The sequence below is a fragment of the Melozone crissalis genome, unplaced genomic scaffold (assembly GCF_028551555.1).
Source record: "Melozone crissalis strain CALT ecotype California unplaced genomic scaffold, PUWL_Pcris_2 ptg000006l_1, whole genome shotgun sequence".
Lineage (NCBI taxonomy): Eukaryota > Metazoa > Chordata > Aves > Passeriformes > Passerellidae > Melozone > Melozone crissalis.
Genome location: NW_026535784.1, coordinates 599,482 through 619,010, shown reverse-complemented (window position 1 = coordinate 619,010; position 19,529 = coordinate 599,482). Strand labels below are relative to the sequence as shown.

The 19,529-nt window shown below is 50.7% G+C and overlaps 1 protein-coding gene across 2 annotated transcripts in view; it reads left to right on the top strand.

Moving 5' to 3' along the window:
* EXOC6B (exocyst complex component 6B) overlaps positions 1-18,847 on the top strand; it is a 290,272-nt gene extending 271,425 nt beyond the window's left edge. For both annotated transcript variants that reach the window (XM_054290746.1, XM_054290738.1), the window contains 2 exons: positions 10,723-10,835; positions 17,871-18,847. In XM_054290746.1, coding sequence (XP_054146721.1) covers positions 10,723-10,835; positions 17,871-17,997 — 240 coding nt within the window. In that variant the 3' untranslated portion in view covers positions 17,998-18,847. The remainder of the gene's footprint in view (positions 1-10,722; positions 10,836-17,870) is intronic.
* The last annotated feature ends 682 nt before the right edge of the window (positions 18,848-19,529 follow it).

Genomic DNA, 19,529 nt, shown 5'->3' with positions numbered 1-19,529 from the left:
GCCGTGTGCTTTGTGTTTACAGTGGAGCTTAAAGAAATAAGCATCGGTTACATAGGGGGGAAAAATGAGAACGCTCTCAAATTGGACCCCAGGGCAAGGCTGGCCGAGAACAATGGATCTGCTAAACAAAACCTCCGAGGGGAAAGGAGGAAGTTATCAGGAAAAGCAGGGATGTATTAGTTTAGTTTCTTCGACAAAAAAAAAAAAAAAAAAAAAAAAAAAGAGAGAGGAGAAAAAAAAAAAAGAGGGAGGCATTCCAAGCACTTGAACTTGAGCGGATCCATTTCGCCGCCCAGACGTTCTCCCCTGGCGCGGCCGAGTGACCCCGGCCGGCGTCGGTGAGCGCGGAGCTCTCCCGTTCCCCGTTCCCTCCGTGGCAGCTGGGACAGGAGCAGGAGCAGCAGGAGGAGGAGGAGGAGGAGGCAGCAGCCGCCGCTGCCTCCCGTCACGCGTCCGTCCTGGAAAAGAGACGGGAGGACGGCGCTGGGATGCGGCGCTCGGTGGGAAGAGGGCAGCCAGAGTTTAGGAGGCCACGGCCTGCGGACGGTTTCCTGCTGGGCCAAGGGACCCACGGGCTCCTGGAGCGCCGTGTCCCACAGCATTTCTGCTTTCTACAGGGTTTTTTTGGGTGGGAAGCAGTGCAAACCCTCCATGGGTCGCTCCCACTGGATTTGCCATATATTCCACACATAGGGAACAGCACAGGAGCTGCTTCACCTCCTGCTTATTCCCAGCTTTTCCACATCCAGCCCGTGCTGGTGAGCGCTTCCTTCGGTCCCCAGCCCGAGGAGGGCGGGAGGAAGCACCGCTAATCCTCATTAAATGTATAAATTTATGGCCCCGTGGTGCTGCAATGTTTAATCAGGGCTCCGTGACTGTGCTGTGCTCCGGGTACAAGTTCAGTGCAAGGTGAATCTTGGCTGAGATAATCTGGAAGTTCAGCCGGAGGTGAAGGCAGCGGCGGCTCCTCACAGCCTGCCTGGGGTGAGCAAGAGGTCACCTCCTTTTTTTTGCCTTTTTTTTTTTTTTAGCCCCTTTTTTAACATGTAAACACAAGAAAAAATTGCAGCTTCTCAGAGGATTTGGCATCAGCTGAGCGGCAACAGGAAAGAGAAGCGTGGAGTGTTTGGCCCCGTGGGGCTCGGGGAGGTGATGCCTGGTGGTTTTTGGGGATATCAGGGAAAGGTTTGGTTCAAACAGCACAAATCTTACGGGGTTTTGACACCAGGGAAAGGAGGAATCCTCAGGATTTGCTGCTCACCCATCCCTGCTCCTGGCTGCTGCTGGGATTCCTCAAAGGGAAAATGCCCTGGCTGGGAGTCTGGGTGTCCCAGTCTGGTGTTGGTGACACTCACTGGGCTCTGTCTGTCCCAAAAGGTGGCTCAGTGTCACCTGCTCCCTGCAGGTGCCTGGGTTTGCTCCTGGTGGACAGCACTGACCCCTCCCAGCCCCAAAGCTCTATGGCTGCTCCATCAATCAGTTAGGAATGCTCTCTCCTGGAAAAGTGGCATTAAAGTGATTTTTTTTCCCTTTTTGGGAAGATTTTTTCCCAACTAGGAAGATTTGGGAAGATTTTATCTCCAACAATGCTGGAGATGTTTCCTATAGGTTTATTTGGACAACTCCTGATTTCTCTTCTCTGAAAACCTCCTTTCCTGTTTTTAGGGGTTTTGTGCTTTTTCTGTGCTCATGATCACTCTACCCTGACTAAAGGATCCTCTGCTGCTTAAATATTGGAATTTTCCACGTTATTCCTAATGTTTTCTTTGGAGCCACTGATTTGGATATATGGGTCAGGCAGGGAAACCCAGAAGGCCGTGAACCCCTGGAATGCAGCAGTGGAAAAGGAATTCTGTGTTAATGGGATACCTGAGCACGGAGCCATCAACTCCCAACCACAGAGCTTTTCCAAAATCCACCTTTTCCTTCCTCAAAACACCTTCAAAACAGCCTCTAAGGAATATTTACACGTGTGTCTATATACACAAGCATATGTATTTATGTATAGATATACAGCTATATATATCCCACACTCGCAGAGATTTTTTCAGGTTATTCCAAAAGTGTGTTCCAAAGAAAACATGCACGTAAATTATGGTGTATTCCTTCCCCTTTATAAAATGTTGGCACACTGTGCTGATTTCTAACCCTAAAATCAGGAGGAACATTGTACACATGCTCATGAGGGTGGGCAAGATGGGACGAAGAAAAAACATGAAGTAAATCAGAAATAACTACATTAATTTGGAATAAATTAAACAATTTAAGTTATTTCATTTAAATTATTAAAAGATAATAATTAAAATAATTAAAAGATAAAGTGTATTCATATATCAATATCATCGATGCCCTGAGTGCTTTCCAAACATCACATCCCAAGTTTCTCCCCTGTGGTGTCGGATGCTGATCCCAGAGGGTCTATCCGGCCCCATCCTTGCTCCACCAGAACCCGATGCTGCTACAGGAGCCATCTTTGCCTGGGGAATGAATCCCCCTTTGTGGTGGCTCAATGGAAAAGCCAAGTGTTATTCAATAGTGGAATTCCCTGCGGAACGCTCTTCCGAGCCTCTTTCATTCCTCCTGGCTCCCGCCCAGTATTGTCCCCGTGTGCCATCGGAGGGTCTGGAGGGTGGGAATCCGTCCGGCTCCGGGCCCAGCCTTCCCTGAAAACTCCTGAACCTGCCTGGAGAGTGGGATGAGCCCAAGGGGTTATTTTTAGGAGTGCAAATTGGTCACTAAATCCTCTTGCTTTTCTTCCCATGGCCGTTCATAAAATTCCCCTGTTCAGGTGTTATCACTGGGAACAACTCAATCCCGAAACTTTGAAATCTCAGGGGTTTTGCACCAAAACACCTTCAGGCCTTGTGTGTTTTTGTTTTCCAAGGGCTGTGCCATGGGTGAGAGAAACTCGGGATTCCCCTAGAATTTAGCGGAGCTTTCCCTGCGGGCAGGGATCCAGAGGGTGACTAAAGCCAGGCCTTGAGCGCAGCTTGGGGGGACTTTCCAGGGCTGTCACCCGTGGTGCTGATCCTCGGCGTCCCCACTGGACAGCCCTTTCCAGGAAGGAATCTGCCCAATATCCAACCTGGCTGTTCCATCTCCTCCTGTCCCTGTTCCCTGGGGTAAGATCCCAAATCCCCCCCAGATGTCCTCTCCTGTCACGCAGTTGTCACAAGGTCCCTCCTGATCCCTCTTTTCTCTAGGCTGAGCCCCTTTCCAGCTCCTTCAGCCACTCCTGGGGCTCAGAAACACAAATTTTCTGATCTAAAATCCTGCAAAGTTTTTAACGAGACCCTTGGAAGAAATTCCTTTGGGAAGAGGAGAAAAGTCAACCGCGTGTAATTCCAGCGTGGCTTCAAAGCAGGTGGAAAGCCAGAGGTGGAAAGCCAGAAGTTTTCCTCCTAATAAACGATGAATGTTTGCAGCTGGAAAACCAGGAGATCTCTCTGTGCAAAAAAAGCTTTGTGGAGCCCTTTCCCTGGAAATCTGGGCTATCAGGAATACAAGAACCTATAAACAGGCAATTATGTGAAGCTGAAAATGATCCAGACTGGACAGATTTAGGTTTTTCTGGTCTCAAACCTCTCTTGGTTACAAACTGTCCTGGCTGCCATAAATCCTTCCACATTCCTCTCCTGTTTTGTTGGGGTTTTTTTTCCAGGAACTGTTTGACTTTTGCAGCTAGAAAGAGAAAAAAACCTAAATTTCTGCTTTTAACTTGCAAGATCAACCCAGTTAAATGTGAGGTGAGGAGCTTGGGATTGGGTCTCTTCTCTCCAGGAGGAGATCCCTGGGTGGGACATCCCAGGAGGCCTGGAGGAGTCACTTGGGGTGGTTGTGTCTCACAGAGAGGTCCAAGCAGGACTCTTGGATCTGTAGTAATTCCCAGAAATCCAGGTAATTAGAGGAGTAATCAGTGCCTACTTTTCCTTCCCTGTGCTGCCTTTGTGGATCCCTTTCCTTGTCCATCACCAATTCCCTGCGGGTGCTCTCCAACCCCTCACCCCGAGGACACCCAATTCCCAGAGCAAATCCTCCTTTCCAGTGAAACCAGTGACAAATCCACTCCTGTTTTCACTTAAACCACGATTTCCCCCTCCGTGCCTTTCACAAATTCAACAACAAACATCATGTTCCAATTCCCGGTGCCTTTTCTTTTTGGGAACACTATTGTCCAAACCCCACGTCTTCCCAGGGGTTGGAATATTTCTTTCTCTTTCAGTATTCCTTTCCCACGAGGCGTAATTGAAACCTCCCCAAAATAAATTATTTGGACTGTGCTTGTCCGTGGCTGCTGCTGCTCGAAGCTCCTTGGGTTTTTTGTAATCCGTGACAATTCCCTGCTGGATGATGGAAGGGGCTGCTCCACCAGTGCTGGGATGGGTTATGGACATGGACAAACTGGGAATTGCCACTGGTTTCCCATAGTTTTGTGTTTTTCATGGAATTTTCCAGCAGGACTGGATGTCATCACTGTTTTGTGATCCCGCTGGTGCGTCTTGTCCCATCCTCCAGGTGGGACACAAGGGTGGCCTCTCGTTGTCCCCTTTCCTGAGGAGCTGTGGTGTTCAGTCAGGGAAAGGAGCTTTTCGGAGGAAATTCCTCCCGAGGTTTAGAAGTTAAAGGTGTGACCTCGTACAAATCAAAGCTGGTTTCTGGAAGGTGTCGGGTCGGAGGTTTGCATGCCAGGTACAGAAAACTTGGGAAGAGGAACATCCGACTGTGGTTGTGAGGATAAGGAGGGGTAATGGAGCTTTTGAGAGGTGCTTTCACCTTGGATCTGAAGATATTTCCTTCTTCTTCCATGGAAAACCAGAGCGGGCACTCAGGGACATGACCCAGGTCATGGATGTGGCCCTCAGCAGGGTTCAGGGCAGGAATGCTGCTTCCAGCTGGGAAAACACCAAACCTGACTGAATTCAGGTTTGATGTTTTCATTCATTTTATGCCCCCGGGGCTTTTCCATGCCCCAGGGACATAAAACTCACCGCAGAACTTAGCCATAACCACATGGCATCACTGTCACTCCCTGGGGATCTGAGTGTCTCCAAAATCCCACCATGAGGAAGACTTTGTCCCACCTTGACCCAGCTGTGTGCAGAAACAAGGACTGAGTTCCCTAATTTAGGCTTTTGTTGAAGGAAAGGTTTAGTTCCTTATGGAATTTCTCCCATGAACCCTGGCACCATCTCATCTGCTGGGATGGTGCTGGCAGAGGAAAGTCCTCCCCAGTCCATCATGGTGGAATCCAAATCCATCCAATCCCACCAAATCCATCTTGGTGCTCCACCTTATTCAAGCTGGTCCTCCACCTTATCCATCTTGGTGCTCCACCTTATCTCTGGGAGGAGGAAATCTGGTGGTGGACCAGAGGGGAGTTTTTTTCTGGGATGGAATCAAAGAACCACCCTGGTTCGGAGGGACCTTGAGGGCCCATCTAGTCCAGCCTGGTCTGGGGAAGGAATGGATGGAAGGAGCCTTTCCCTGTCCATCCCAAAAACCTCCAGCAGTGGGATCACCACCACATCCAGGGGAAGTTGTCCTAGTTGAAGATGGGTCTTAGTCCAAGGAATTTCTTACTTGTGTGGAGGTTCCTGTGGCACCTTGGAGCCTTTGCTCCTCATCTTCTCCATGGGTTTCCTTGTGAAGAGAGATCTTCCTCCTCCTCCTGTAGCCACCCCTAAAGGACTGGAAAACCATGATGAGGGGATGTCTCTTATTTAACCAAATCCTGTCCCTTTTCCTGGGAAAACTGGTGCGTTCCCATGGGAGTTTCGTGCAGGTCAGGAGCTTTTGGGACAATTTCCTGTTGGGGGATGCTGGACCAGGTGGAGCAGTCACAGCCCCATCCCTGGCAGTGTCCACCTCGGATCCACCTGGGACAGTGGGAGGTGTCCCTGCCCATGGGATCGGATCTGGGTGGGCTTTGAGGTCCCTTCCCACCCAACCCATTCCACGATTCCATGACTGTGACACGGGCGCAAGCGTGCGAACGCCGGGGGTGGCTTAGATCTGGTTCCAGGAGCTCTGGCAGGGCTTGCAAACCGTGTTTGGAGTCAGTTTGGATTCACATTCCAGTGCTCCTGGCTTGGCTGGGAGGATTCCATCCAGATTCCACGCTGTCATCAGGCAGAACAAACTGTCCCTGCTCTCCTTCCCATCTGGAGGGGGATGCGGGGCCCAGCCATGGCCTGGTCTCCTCCTGCAGGGACCTTCCAGCCATCCTCACCCCCTGCTTGAGGTGAGGGGCCTGAAAATTTGTCTGTTTGGATAAAAAGAACATTTTTGAAGAGTTTGAGGTGGTGACGTTGCAAGGAGGGGGTGAAAGGGAAGTGGTTTTGAGGTAGAACTGGTGGTTGGATTTGATGATGTGAAAGGTCTTTTCCAGTTTAAATGATTCCATGGTTCCATGAAATGGGGGGAGAGTTCTTCTAGGGGAACCTGGGACAGTGCTGGGAGCTGGCTCCCAGTTTAATTCTTTCATTTCCAGCATTTCCTTCTCTTGAATTCTGCACTTCAGTTTGGATACAAGCTCATCTATGTGTATAAAACCAATTTTAGTACTTTTTAATACCTTTTTTCTGGCATTTTTTTCAAACCATCCTCCACTTCTCTATTTTCATAAAGCTGTGCCTGCACCTCTCCCTGCTCCTGCTCGAGGTGTTCCTGGAACCCCGGGAAGCTGCAGGTCCCCTGCCCTGAGCACATCTGCAGCTTCCTGATCATATCCCACTCCCACATCGCCGTGGTGAAAGCTCCTCTTAATTTTTCCCTCCTCGTTTTTTTTCCCTTTCCCTCCTCTCCTTTTCCTTCCCCCCCACCCCCCAGTGGATGTGCTGTCGAGTTTGATTTATGGCCTTGAAAGGGAGACTCCAGTTTAAAGAATTAATGGTATTTGCATATTTGATTTGGAAACTCCCCCAGCAGACCCGCGGCAGCCCCGCGCCGCCGACTCTTTTTTCCCTTTTTTTCCCTTTCCCCTCAGCCCGTTCAGATTTAGCAGCAGAGGTGAAAAGTTGAAGCAGTAAAACCAATAAAACCACATTTATGTGACAGATAAATCGTCTGGAGGCAGCTCTCCCTGAGCCTTCGGGTTTCCTCCTGCAGGACCTCTCCCCTCCGGAGCGCGACCCACAGCGGGGCTGGGAGCGCCGGCAGCCGGGGCCAAAGGTGCTGGCCCCGGCCGTCCGCGGACCTGCCCAGCCAAAAAAGATGGATGTGGGCAAAGAGTTGGAAAATACACAGCCCATCCGTCACTGTCGGGAGCCACCTGGGGGTGGTCTGGCTCTGCAAGAGCTCCGGCAAGGTCCAGGCCGAGGTGGGAGCACTGGGAGTCACGGAATCAATATGGTTGGAAAAGCGCTCAGAGATCGAGTCCAGCCTTTCCTCAGCACTGCCAAGGCCACTGCTGACCCATGTCCCCAAGTGGAGCCTTCAAATCCTTCCAGGGACAGGGTCTCCATCAGGTTGGACAGCCCTTTCCATGGGGAAGTTCCCCAATGTCCACCATGAGCTCCCCTGAGGCCGTTCCCTCTGCTCCTGTCCCTGTTCCCTGGAGCAGAGCCCGACAACCCCCTCCTGCCCTCCTGGCAGGAGCTGTGCAGAGCCACAAGGGCCCCCTGAGCCTCCTTTGCTCCAGGCTGAGCCCCTGCCCAGCTCCCTCAGGGATTGTGCAGCCCCTTCCCAGCTCCCTCAGGGATTGTGCAGCCCCTTGCCAGCTCCCTCAAGGATTCTCCAGCCCCTTCCCAGCTCTGTTCCCGCCCTGGACATGGTCCATCCCCTTAGGATCTCTCTTGTTGGGAGAGGCCCAGAACTGCCCCAGGATTTGAGGCTGTGGCCTCAGCAGTGCCAGAACAGGGGACAGGCATTGCCCTGATCCTGCTGCCACCCCAGTGCTGGCACAGCCCAGGTGCCCTTGGCCTTCTTGGCCACCTGGGCACACCTGGGCTCTTGTGGAGCTGCTGTTGATGGTTCCAGGTCACTGGAGTTTCTCTGGCAGTGGAAGCCATTCCCTGGCTCCTGTCCCTGCAGGCCTTGTCCCCAGTTTCTCTCCAGCTCTCCTGGAGCCCCATCAGACCCTGCAAGGGGCTCTGAGCTCTGCCTGGAGCCTTCCCTTCTCCAGGGGAACATTCCCAGCTCTGCCAGCCTGGCTCCAGAGCGGAGGAACTCCAGCCCTGCAGCAACTCCGTGTCCCTCTGAGCTCCTGCACTGCTCCCAAGCCTCTGCCAAAACAACTGCCAATATTTTAATTCCATCTTCTCCAAACCCATTCCTAATTCTCACTTTTTTTTTTGTTTCCTTTCTTCCTTCGTCCCTTTCCTCTTGGCTCTTTATTCCCCCTCCCCACGAACGGCTACCTGGCCCCTGGATGCTCCGGCCAGGCCGCGCACTTTCCATGGCAAGAAACTCGTTCAGGCTTTGTTTGGGATTTGCCTGAGGCACGTTCAGCCTCCCAGGGGCCACCAGCAAGAGGTCTTTGGCGCATTGTGGGGGTTCCCTTTGAGCCTCTATAACCATGCGACTCCTCCCAGCAGCCGCCAAGCCCCACGGAAGCATTTTGGCCCCGGCGCTCGGGCCTGAAAAGCGCCTGTGAAATCATATTTAAGGTTGTCTCTCTTGAAGGTGCCCCCTTGGAAAAACCTCCTGCCAATGATGTTCAGCTCGGGTTTGTAGTTCAACACAAAGGCCCCGCCGGACAAAGCCGAGCGGGACCCGGGCTGGAAAAGCCCTCTTAGGTCCCGGCTAATCCATCCCCCCCGCCAGCCCGGGGGATTGTTCCCGACAGCTTGTTTTCCTTGCCCTGACCTACATAGTCAAAAAGAATCTTGTTGCACATTTTTGTTTTGTATCTGGAGGTCTCGGAGGAGCTAAATCCCCTTCTTGGCGGGGCAAGATGCGTTGTTAAACAGCGCCGGGGCCTCCAGGAAAACCATGGCGACGTGGGGACAATGAGGCCTCTATGGGCCCCGCTTGGCCGCGGGACGGGCCCGGCCTCTCCCAGCCCCGGTGGTGGGCACCAGGACGCGCCGAGCGGGCGATGAAGACGTCCACGCGCTTGGCAGGCTGTCCCCAAATAGAGTGGTCACAGCGGCGCTCCAAGACGGGATCTCTGGAAGGGAGGAACAGCAGGAGCTCTTAATTAACCTGCTGTGGATGGGGCAGAGGTGGAGGCCGCATCCCGGGAATGCTGGGCCGTGCTGCTGCGGGTGGGTGGAGAAGGCGAGGTGAGGAGATCCACGTGTGGGGAGGGAAAGGGACAGCCTGGTTTTTAAGGAAAACAAGGGTGGGAGTGGTGTGGGAAGAGGGCATTGGACTGTGCCTTCATGGGTGGGTGGAAAGGCTAAATCCTCGTTGAGATGAGAACATCCACATGTGAGGAGGGCATGGCAGGTCCCAGTTTTTTAAGGAAAATAAGGATAGGATTGGTGTGGGAAGAGGGCATTGGACTGTGCCTTCATGGGTGGGTGGAGAAGCCAAGTCCTCATTGAGATGAGAACATCCACATGTGAGGAGGGCATGGTAGCTCCTGGTTTTTTAAGGAAAATAAGGATAGGATTGGTGTGGGAAGAGGGCATTTAGGGAACCTGGACTGTGCCTTCATGGGTAGGTGGAGAAGCAAAGTCCTCATCGAGGTGAGGAGATTCTCAGTTGAGGAGGGCATGGCAGCTCCTGGTTTTTTAAGGAAAATAAGGATAGGAACAGCGTGGGAAGAGGGCATTTAGGGAACTTGGGCATTTAGGGAACATCCCTGACCTGTGGGTGAGGGATGGATGTAGAAATGCTGGGGGATGGTTGGATTTGGTGACCTTGGAGTGCTCTTCCAGAGCCAGAATAGTTCTCTGATGCACAGCGAATTCTTGCCCTCACGGGTGGGTAGAGAAGCCAAGTCCTCATCGAGGTGAGGAGATCCTCATGTGAGGAGGCCATGGCAGCTCCTGGTTTTTTAAGGAAAACAAGGATGGGAACGAGGTGGGAGGAGGGCATTTGGGCAACCTGGGCTGTTGTTTGCCTGTCCCTCACCTGGCTGGGAGGAGTGGGGTCATTTGTGGACACAAAGGGCTGTGGGTGGGAATTTTGGCAGTCTGGAGCCGTCACGGATGGCCAAATTAATCCCTGTTCCTTCCCCCTCTGCCAAGGCCTGGTGGTTTCTCTTACCAATGTCTGGAAAGCACCTGGGACTCCCAGCTCTGGGAGCTGCACTCACCCAGAATAACCCCCCGAGCTCCTCTGGGCTTTGGAGACACCTCCAGAGCACTGGGAGGGTGTTGGGGTGGGCCCAGGGTGGTGAGAATTCCATGGGGAATGGTTAGAATGACACTGGGGGTTGTTTGGGGACAGAACTTTGTGGTGACTTTGACCCCAAAAGTGTCCTCCTGCCGTGGCTGAGAGTGTCAGGGCACTGGGGTTGTCACCCACGTCCTCAAGGTGCCTCAGACCTCAAATCCCCCTCAAATCCCAAAACTTAGGGATCACAGAGCAAGAATGCTCAATGGCTAAATTAATACAGCCCTACATTAATCAATGTTAAATATTCCTAAATTAACAATGAAGGACAATCAAGTTAATGATGAAACCTTCACAGAATAATATTAAACAAATTAATAAAACCCACATTCATTTTTTTATTGATAACTCCACCTGCCCAGGACCTCTGCCACCTTTGAGGGAAACACCTGCTGCCTCTTCCAGCTTTTTCAAACCCCGTTTGTTTTTCTTTTCCAGCTCCTGGATCTGTTCATCCAGTGGGATTGGTCGACATATCTGGCTGACTACGGACAGCCCACGTGCAAGTACCTTCGTGTGAACCCCACCACAGCCCTCATCCTCCTGGAAAAGTGAGTGTGACTCCCAAATCCCAGGAGAATTTCCACCCCCATCGTGCTTTAGCAGCTCTTTCCATCCCTGTGAGCAAAGATCTCGGCCCTGGGTGGACAAAGGGAGCTCAGGTGGAAAAATCCCATTTTATGCCATTGACCCGAATCCCACATTAACCAAATCCAATGGCTTGGCTACGGGTCCTTCTTTTTATTGGCTCTTAAGCAGTTTTTCTTGTCCTACCAGAAAATTTCACTTTAAAGATGAAACTACAGCACCAAAATCCTTTAAAATGTGCTGGGCTGCAGGCAAGAGTGGCTATCCAGAATTTTTCAGTGTTTGGGCAATGCCATGAACAACTTTTGGTCATGAAGTGGTTGGGCAGTTGGATCACGTTGATTCCCTTCCACCTGAGAATATTCTGTTTTATTCCATTCTGTTTCTGTATTTCTGCATTTCTATTTCTTTTTATTTCTATTTTCATTTCTATTTCTATATTTTGAATTTTATTTATGTATTTCTGTTTATATTTGTTTCTATTTAATTCTATATTTATTCCTATTTCTGTATTTTTATTTCCATTTATTTCCACAGTTTTATATTTATATTTCTATGTATTTATTTTAAAATTTATTTCAATTTCTATATTTATTTCTATTTCTGTATTCTTATTTCTACATTTCTGTATAACTTTATTTCTATATTTCTATATTTCTATATTTCTATACTTTTATTTCTTTTTATTTCTATAGTTCTATTTATTTCTCTTTTCATTTCTAGTTCTGTATTTTATTTCTATTTTATTTCTATTTCTATATTTTTTTTCTATCTATTTCTGCTTCTGTATTTTTATCTAAATTTCTATATTTCTGTATTTCTATATTTCTATATTTCTATATTTCTGTATTTTTATTTTTTTATTTCTATAGTTCCATTTATTTCTATTTTTATTTCTGTATTTTATTTCCTATTTATTCCTGCTTCTGTATTTTTATCTAAATTTCTCTATTTCCATACTTCCATATTTATATGTTTTTATATTTCAATTTATTTCGATTCCTCTATTTGTGTATCTATTTTTTTCTATTTCTACCCACCCCTACATTTTCATTTCCATTTCTTTCTATTCTAATTTATTCCCGTTTCCCCCACCTCCCTCCCGTGGGGTTCCCGGAGAGCCCCGATCCCGGTTCCGTGGGGCCGGAGGAGCCTCCGGGGCTCCCTCAATCCATCCTTTGAGGGCCGTCGTTCTCATGCTCCGCACGGCTCCATCCCAAACCCTGGAGCGGTGCCGGGAACAGCGCCCGGGGCTCTGGGGTGGCTCCTGGGGGGCTCTGCCAGTCCCGGGAGCGCTGCGGGATTTGCCTCAGGAAAAGCGGGATTTGCTTTGCCTGTCACCCCTGCCCGTGGTGGGTCTCCCAGATGATCTCCGCTGGTCCAGCTCCAAGCTGGCTTGGGTAGGATCCACTCTTCTCCTGCTCCCGGCAGACCTCCCAGGTCGTTTTCCAGCTGGTGGGACAGAGAACGAGCCAAAAAGTGGGAATTTAGCGTTTTCCGAGCGGCTCCTGGCACGGGCGCCGCAGTGCTGGGTCCTGCACGGAGGAGAGGGCAGGAGAGGATCCTCGTGGAACCATAGAATGGTTTGGGTGGGAAAGGGACCTTAAAACCCATCCTGTTCCATGGGCAGGACACTTCCCACTGTCCTAGGCTGCTCCAAGCCCTGTCCAGGTGGCCTTGGACACTTCCCAGGATCCTGGGGCCTTGAATGTTCTTCTGGAAATGTGGCCCCATCCCTAAACTTGTCACCTCCTCCTTGAGGAGAAGGAGAGACCCCAAATCACCTCAAACTGCCCCTCATGCTCTGATTCCATGGTTAATCCAACCCCAGCTGCATCCCTGGAAGTGCCCAAGGCTGGGTTGGGATGGGGTTGGACCACCCTGGGACAGTGGTGCCATGGGGGTGGCACTGGATTGGCTTTAAAGATCCCTTCCCACCCAAATTGGTTGGAAGAGATGGCCTCAACCATCCCTAAACTCATCACCTCCTCCTCGAGGACAAGGAGAGACCCCAAATGACCTCAAACTGCTCCCCATGCTCTGATTCCATGGTTAATCCAACCCCGGCTGCATCCCTGGAAGTGCCCAAGGCTGGGTTGGCTTGGAGCACCCTGGCACAGTGGTGGCATGGGGGTGGCACTGGATGGGCTTTAAAGATCCCTTCCCACCCAAATCATTCCCTGAATCTCTGATTCTGTGAGCGACCTTGGGGTGTTTGTGAACTTTGTGGCTCCCTCTGTGTCACCATGGTCCAGCTCCTCTCCACCAGAGGAGAAGGACGGATGTCACAGCACCCCAGGACACCCCGAGGGCACCAGTGAGGGACACAGGGACTAAACTGGACTTGAAGGACTTTTACACCTCGTGGCGTTGTTTTTAGACTGGTATTTTATGGGTTGTGTTATCCCTGGGTTATTTGGGGCCCTGGGTCAGGGATGGGTGTGGAAATGCTGGGGATGGTTTGATTTGGTGACCTTAGAGGGCTCCTCCGGCCGGGATAATTCTGTGATACACAGAGATTTCACAACCCAGTGTGCGAGATGGGAAAGTGGGAGGTTTATTCAGAGCTAGCAGCAAACTGCTAAAATAAAGGGACACCCAAAATCTGGGAGTTTGGCCCTGCAGCATCTGGGAGAGCTGGGGAATTGAGGCAGGCAGTGAGGTGGGATCATGGCAGAGGCTGGGAAGGTGGTGGAACTGCAGGAGAGCAGCTCTGCACTCAGTGGTGTTAAAATGTCACCAAACCCCAGCCTGGCTCATTTCATAAAGTCATAAAATCCTGGAATGGTTTGGGTTGGAAGGAACCTTAAGGATCATCCCATTCCCAACACATCCTTGGGCAGGGACACCTTTCATGAGACCAGGTGGATCCAACCTCAATGTTCAGCCTGGCCTTGGGCACTGCCAGGGATCCAGGGGCAGCCACAGCAAATCTGGCAATTCCAGCCCAGCCAGCAATTCCTTGCCAAGATCCCAGCCCAATCTGCCCTTTCCCAGTGGGAGCCATTCCCTGGCTCCTGTCCCTGCAGGCCTTGTCCCCAGTCCCTCTCCAGCTCTCCTGGAGTCCTTTCAGGCACTCTGAGGATTCCCTGGGTTTTTTCCCTTCTCCAGGGGAACATTCCCAGCTCCCCCAGAGCAGAGGGACTGCAGAATTCTGGAATGGGTTGTGTTGGAAGGAACCTTAAGGATCATCCCATTCTCTCTCCCATCCATGGCAGGGACACCTCCCACCATCCCAGACTGCTCCAAGCCCCAATGTCCATCCTGGCTTTGGACATTCCCAGGGATCCCCTCGGAGGGGTCTCTGTCCATCCTCCACCATCTCTCCCGAGGCTCCTCACTCCAGGCACATCCTCTGCCTCCCATCCTGCCAGGAATCCCGGGGGGAATTCTGAGCGGGGCCGGCTCAGCCTGTAACCTGTTCTCCTGGTTATCTGTGTCCCTTATCACCCCGGTGTCTGTGTCTCTCCCAGGATATCCCGGGTGTAAGTATGCGCTCGCTCGGGCTTTCACCCTCACCTGGCAGGGCCCCGATTGTCCGCTCTCAATGGAGCCCGAAACGCTGGAAATGCAAAGTGCCTCTGGAGCGGGGCCCTGCGCAACCCGATCCTCCCAAATGCACTAATTAGAGCTAAAAGAGGAGCTTTTACCGCGCTGCTTTCTTCCCCTCCCGGATTAATTGAGACAAAGCTCGGCTCTCTCCGAGGTGGTGTTTGTTGACAGGGGTGGGGACAGCGCCGAGCTCGCCTTTCCCTTCCTTTCACTCCTAATCCTGGGACCGGCTTCCAAACCCACGGTTATCCCGAGGCTCTGCTCGGAGAAATAAAACTGGGGAGCTGCACAGCCCATCCCAAATCCTGCAGGATTTTGTGTCCTGTAGGCAGCTTAATTAATTAATCATATTTAATTTTTCAGGGCTTGCACCTTCACGTGGAGTCTGGAGATTCCAGCAGCTCCCAGATGCTCCCAGACTTTTCCAGATCCACTTCTGTGGGTTTTGTTAATGGCACTCCCAGTTATCCCAGAGCTCTGCTCAGGAAAAAAATCTGTGGATCTGCACAGCCCATCCCAAATCCTGCAGGATTTTGTGTCCTGTAGGCAGCTTAATTAATTAATAATATTTAATGTTTCACTGCTTGCACCTTCACGTGGTGTCTGGAGATCCCAGATGCTCCCAGACTTTTCCAGACCCACCTCTGTGGGTTTTGTTAATGGCACTCTCAGTTATCCCAATGCTCTGCTTAGAGAAATAAAACAGGGAGCTGCACAGCCCAACCTGAATCCTGCAGGATTTTATGTCCTGTAAGCAACTTAATTAATTAATAATAGGTAATAGCTCAGTGCTTGCACCTTCACGTGGTGTCTGGAAATTCCAACAGCTCCCAGACTTTTCCAGATTCACCTCCTTGGTTTTGTTAATGGTGCTCCCAATTATTCCAAGGCTCTGCTTGGAGAAATAAAACTGGGAATCTCCACAGCCCATCCCAAATCCTGCAGGATTTTATGTCCTGTATCTTAATTAATTAATAGTAGTTAGTAGCTCAGTGCTTGCACCTTCATGGGGTGTTTGGAGATTCCAGCAGCTCCCAGATGCTCCCAGACTTTTCCATATCCACCTCTGTGGGTTTGTTGTGGGATCAATCCCTTTCCATCCTGATCCAGAGGTTTATCCATCCAGCTCCTTCCCAGTCATCCCAACACATCCCAAGGTTTTCTCACATGGAATGTGCATTGCTTCCAGAACATTCCATGGACCCCAGCAGGTCCCACGGGGTGGGAGATGGCCCCAAAGGTGCCAGGATGGAAAAGCTCCAAATTCCCAGTGTGTGGAAGGGCTGGGAAGAGCTTCCCAAAGATACAGATCAACTTCCAGCACCTCTGATATCCCTCTGGAACCCTGAGAGCTCCCAGCCTTCCTGGAGAAGGGCTTGGAGACCTCCTGGAGCTGTTTGGAGCTCCAGGGGAGGATAATTATCCCCAAATCCACGATAGCAGGACTGGGTGACTCCAAACTCCACTTCCCATTGGCACAATCACTCCCTGGTTCTCCTGGAGGAGAAGCTGCCAGCCTTCTGTGGCTGAGAAATAGGGAAAAACAAACTAATCCTGATTTTTTGATGACTGGAAGTGCTCCAAGCTCTCCTGTTCCTGTTGGGAGATCAGCTCCGTCTCTGGTAACCCCAGTAAATTCCCTTTGGGATAAAGCTGTTATCCTGGATCCCAGTTCCAAGCCTGGTGTTTTTGGGAACATTTCAGATTCCCTGTGGCTCTTTCGAAGAGATTGAAGCCCGGAAAACCTTGAATGATTGTTTGTGTTCCAGAAGTTTGGAGAGGTTGGGATTATGCTCAGTTGACTCCAGACCCTTGGGATGATCCAGTGCCAGCTTCCCAGGGATCATCAGCACCGTGTCCTTGTCACTTCAATGCTTCCTTTAGGTCCCCATTGCCAAAAACTGGGATTATGGGATGCATCCAAAGCCCTCAGCCTCTGCCAGATCTGATTTGCCCAGAAAATCTTTTACAAATTGGGATAATTTGGAAGAGCCGAGCCCCAGCAGGTTGGATTTTGGGAGGTTGTGCCTTCAGGAGCTGCTGGGAAGTTGATCCTGGCGGGATTTTTTTCCCTTCTCAGCACCCTTGGGAAATGTTCCAAGCCCTGTTCCCCCCAAAATACGGATTTGGGAATTCAGGAGTGCATGACCCCCTCCCAGCTTTGCCTCCATCCCACCTCCTGCTCTGCTGGGCTCTGGATTTATGGAGACCTCCTGGAGACACCATGCTCCTTCCAAACAGCTAGATTCCTTCCTGGAATGGGAATTATTCCGTGTTATATTTAATATAAATTATATACATTTATATAATTTATATTTTTTATTCATTGGGAAAAAATGGGATAGTGGCAACCCCCATGGCAGGGGGTTGGAAATGGATGGGATTTAAGGTCCCTTCCAACCCAAACATTCCGTGATTCCCTGGAATACTTTATAAAATTTAAATTCACAACTCCAGACCTTCCCAGTCTCCTCTAAAGCTGCATCTCGTGCACGCAAGTTTTAATTTAAAAATCTTAATTCTGTGGATTTCATGCTGATTTTCAAATCTCCTCCTCAAATTCCATCACCACCACAGAAGGTGACGTGGGGATGGAAAAATCCCTGCTTGGAAGAGGGATCCACATGCAGGATTCAGGATTTCCTGCATTTGGGAATTAGGGAGAGACCACAAAGGGGTGTTGATTGGGATTGGAGGGGTTTAAAACAAAAACACCTGAAAATTTAAAAAAAAAAATTGGTGTAGAGCTTGGAAATTTCATGTGCTCCTTTTAGACCACTGGATATTCCCAATCCCTGTTCCATAAACTGTTTGTTCTCCCTGCAGGATGTGGGACACCAGCAGGAAAAACAATGTTTTCACCCAATTCCAGAAAAAAAGAGTGGGAATTGGGGAGACCCTAAAGTGGCATTGATTGGGATGAAAAATGCCCCAAAAATTGGTCTAGAGGCTGGAAATTCCACGTGTTGCTCTCAGACCACTGGACATTCCCAATCTCTGTTCCATAAACTGTTTGTTCTCCCTGCAGGATGCGGGACGCCAGCAGGAAAAACAATGTTTTCACCCAATTCCAGAAAAAAAGAGTGGGAATTGGGGAGACCCTAAAGTGGCATTGATTGGGATGAAAAATGCCCCAAAAATTGGTGTAGAGGCTTGAAATTCCACGTGCTCATCCCTGAGAACTGGACATTCCCAATCCCCATTCCATAACCTGTTTGTGCTCCATGCAGGATGTGGGACACCAGCAGGAAAAATGTTTTCACCCAATTCCAGAAAAAAGAGCGGGAACTGGGGAGACTCCAAAGTGGTGTTGATTGGGATTGGAGGGATTTAAAGCATGAAAAATGCCCCAGAATTTGGTGTAGAGGCTTGAAATTCCACGTGCTCATCCCTGAGCACTGGACATTCCCAATCCCCGTTCCATAACCTGTTTGTGCTCCCTGCAGGATGCGGGACACCAGCAGGAAAAACAACGTTTTCGCCCAATTCCGGAAAAACGAGCGGGACAAGCAGAAGTTGATCGACACCGTGGCCAAGCAGCTGCGCGGCCTCATCAACAGCCACCACTCCTGAGGGGCTCGGGATCTCCTTCCCGCGGCCTGGACTTCGGGAATCTCGCTGGGAGAGAAGATTTGTATTTTTTTATTCGCCTGGAAAGTCTCCGCGGAGCCTCCCCCTCCGACGGCAAAACGCTCCCGGTGGAACAATCCTGGGAAAAAGAGGTGGTGGCAGGAGTCTCCTGGATAAACTCCTATTTTCAGGAGTTTAGGAAGTGATGGGAATTCTTGGAGCCTGGGAGAAGTTCGCACCCGGACTGGGTTTTTTGTTTTTGTCAAAGCCAAATTGAAGGGATCATCCTGCCTTCCTTTTGTTAATTTATTCCCTTGGAAAACTGAGAAATCTGGGAACAGCCATGGGTTCTCTGGGCAGAGGGAAGAGGGTCACCCTGAGTGTGTCCTGTGGTTTGGATTTAGGTAGGAAAAAGGGATTTCCTAGGGTTTTTTCCTCCTCTTTTCCCCCTCCACGGGCTGATTTCCACGTTAACCTGCAAATCCCTGGAATCGTGACCCTTTCCCACATATCCATAACCATCCCTTAGCTCCACTTCAGGACCTGCCAGGGGCTGTGGGATCATGGAGAAGGGCTTGGAGCAGCCTCCTTGATCAGATTTGGGAAGGGAGAGCAGAAGGGTAATCTGGGCATGTGTCCTGTGGCAGCGCTGCAGGGCTGGGATGCTGCTGGACACATCCATGGATAGGGAACGGGAAGGGGTGGATGCTCACAGGGATGAAGGGAAGGCACAGTGGGATCTCCCAGTGTCCAGGAGGGGTTTTTCCCTCTCTTTTCTGTGCTGGTGTCCCATCCTCCCTCTGCTCCTGATGGCTCCATGGGGAAAACTTCCCTGGGAAGTTTTAGAGCTGGACCAGTGAGAATCTCCTGGACACATCCATGGGTAGGGAACGGGAAGGGATGGATGCTCACAGGGATGAGGGGAAGGCACACTGGGATCTCCCGGTGTCCAGGAGGGGTTTTTCCCTCTGTTTTCCATGCTGGTGTCCCATCCTCCCTCTGCTCCTGATGGCTCCATGGGGAAAAGCTTCCCTCAGTCACCCTGGTTGGGCTGGACCAGTGGGAATCTCCTGGGCACATCCATGGATGGGGAGCAGGAAGGGATGGATGCTCCAGAGGGATAGAAGGAAGGCACACTGGGATCTCCCAGTGTCCAGGAGGGACAGATTCTCAGAGAGGGAAGGATTTTCCCTCTCTTTGCCATGCTGGTGTCCCATCCTCCCTCTGCTCCTGATGGCTCCATGGGGAAAACTTCCCTGGGAAGTTTTGGAGCTGGACCAGTGGGAATCTCCTGGAGCAGTGGGAGATTCCCCATGGAGCAGCGCTGCTCCAAAGTGCCTGTGGATAAAATTCCCCCTGTCCTCAAGGTCCCCAGAAATCCTCTGCTCAAACCAGGCGGCCACCAACAGGATTTAATTCCAGGATTCCACTTCCAGAGGGGGATTTTTGCCCTTCTCATCTTGCCTCTAGTTCCTCACATTATCCAGCCACATTCCCAAACCCCCAAAGGGAATTCCGATCTCCCTGGTGGTTGT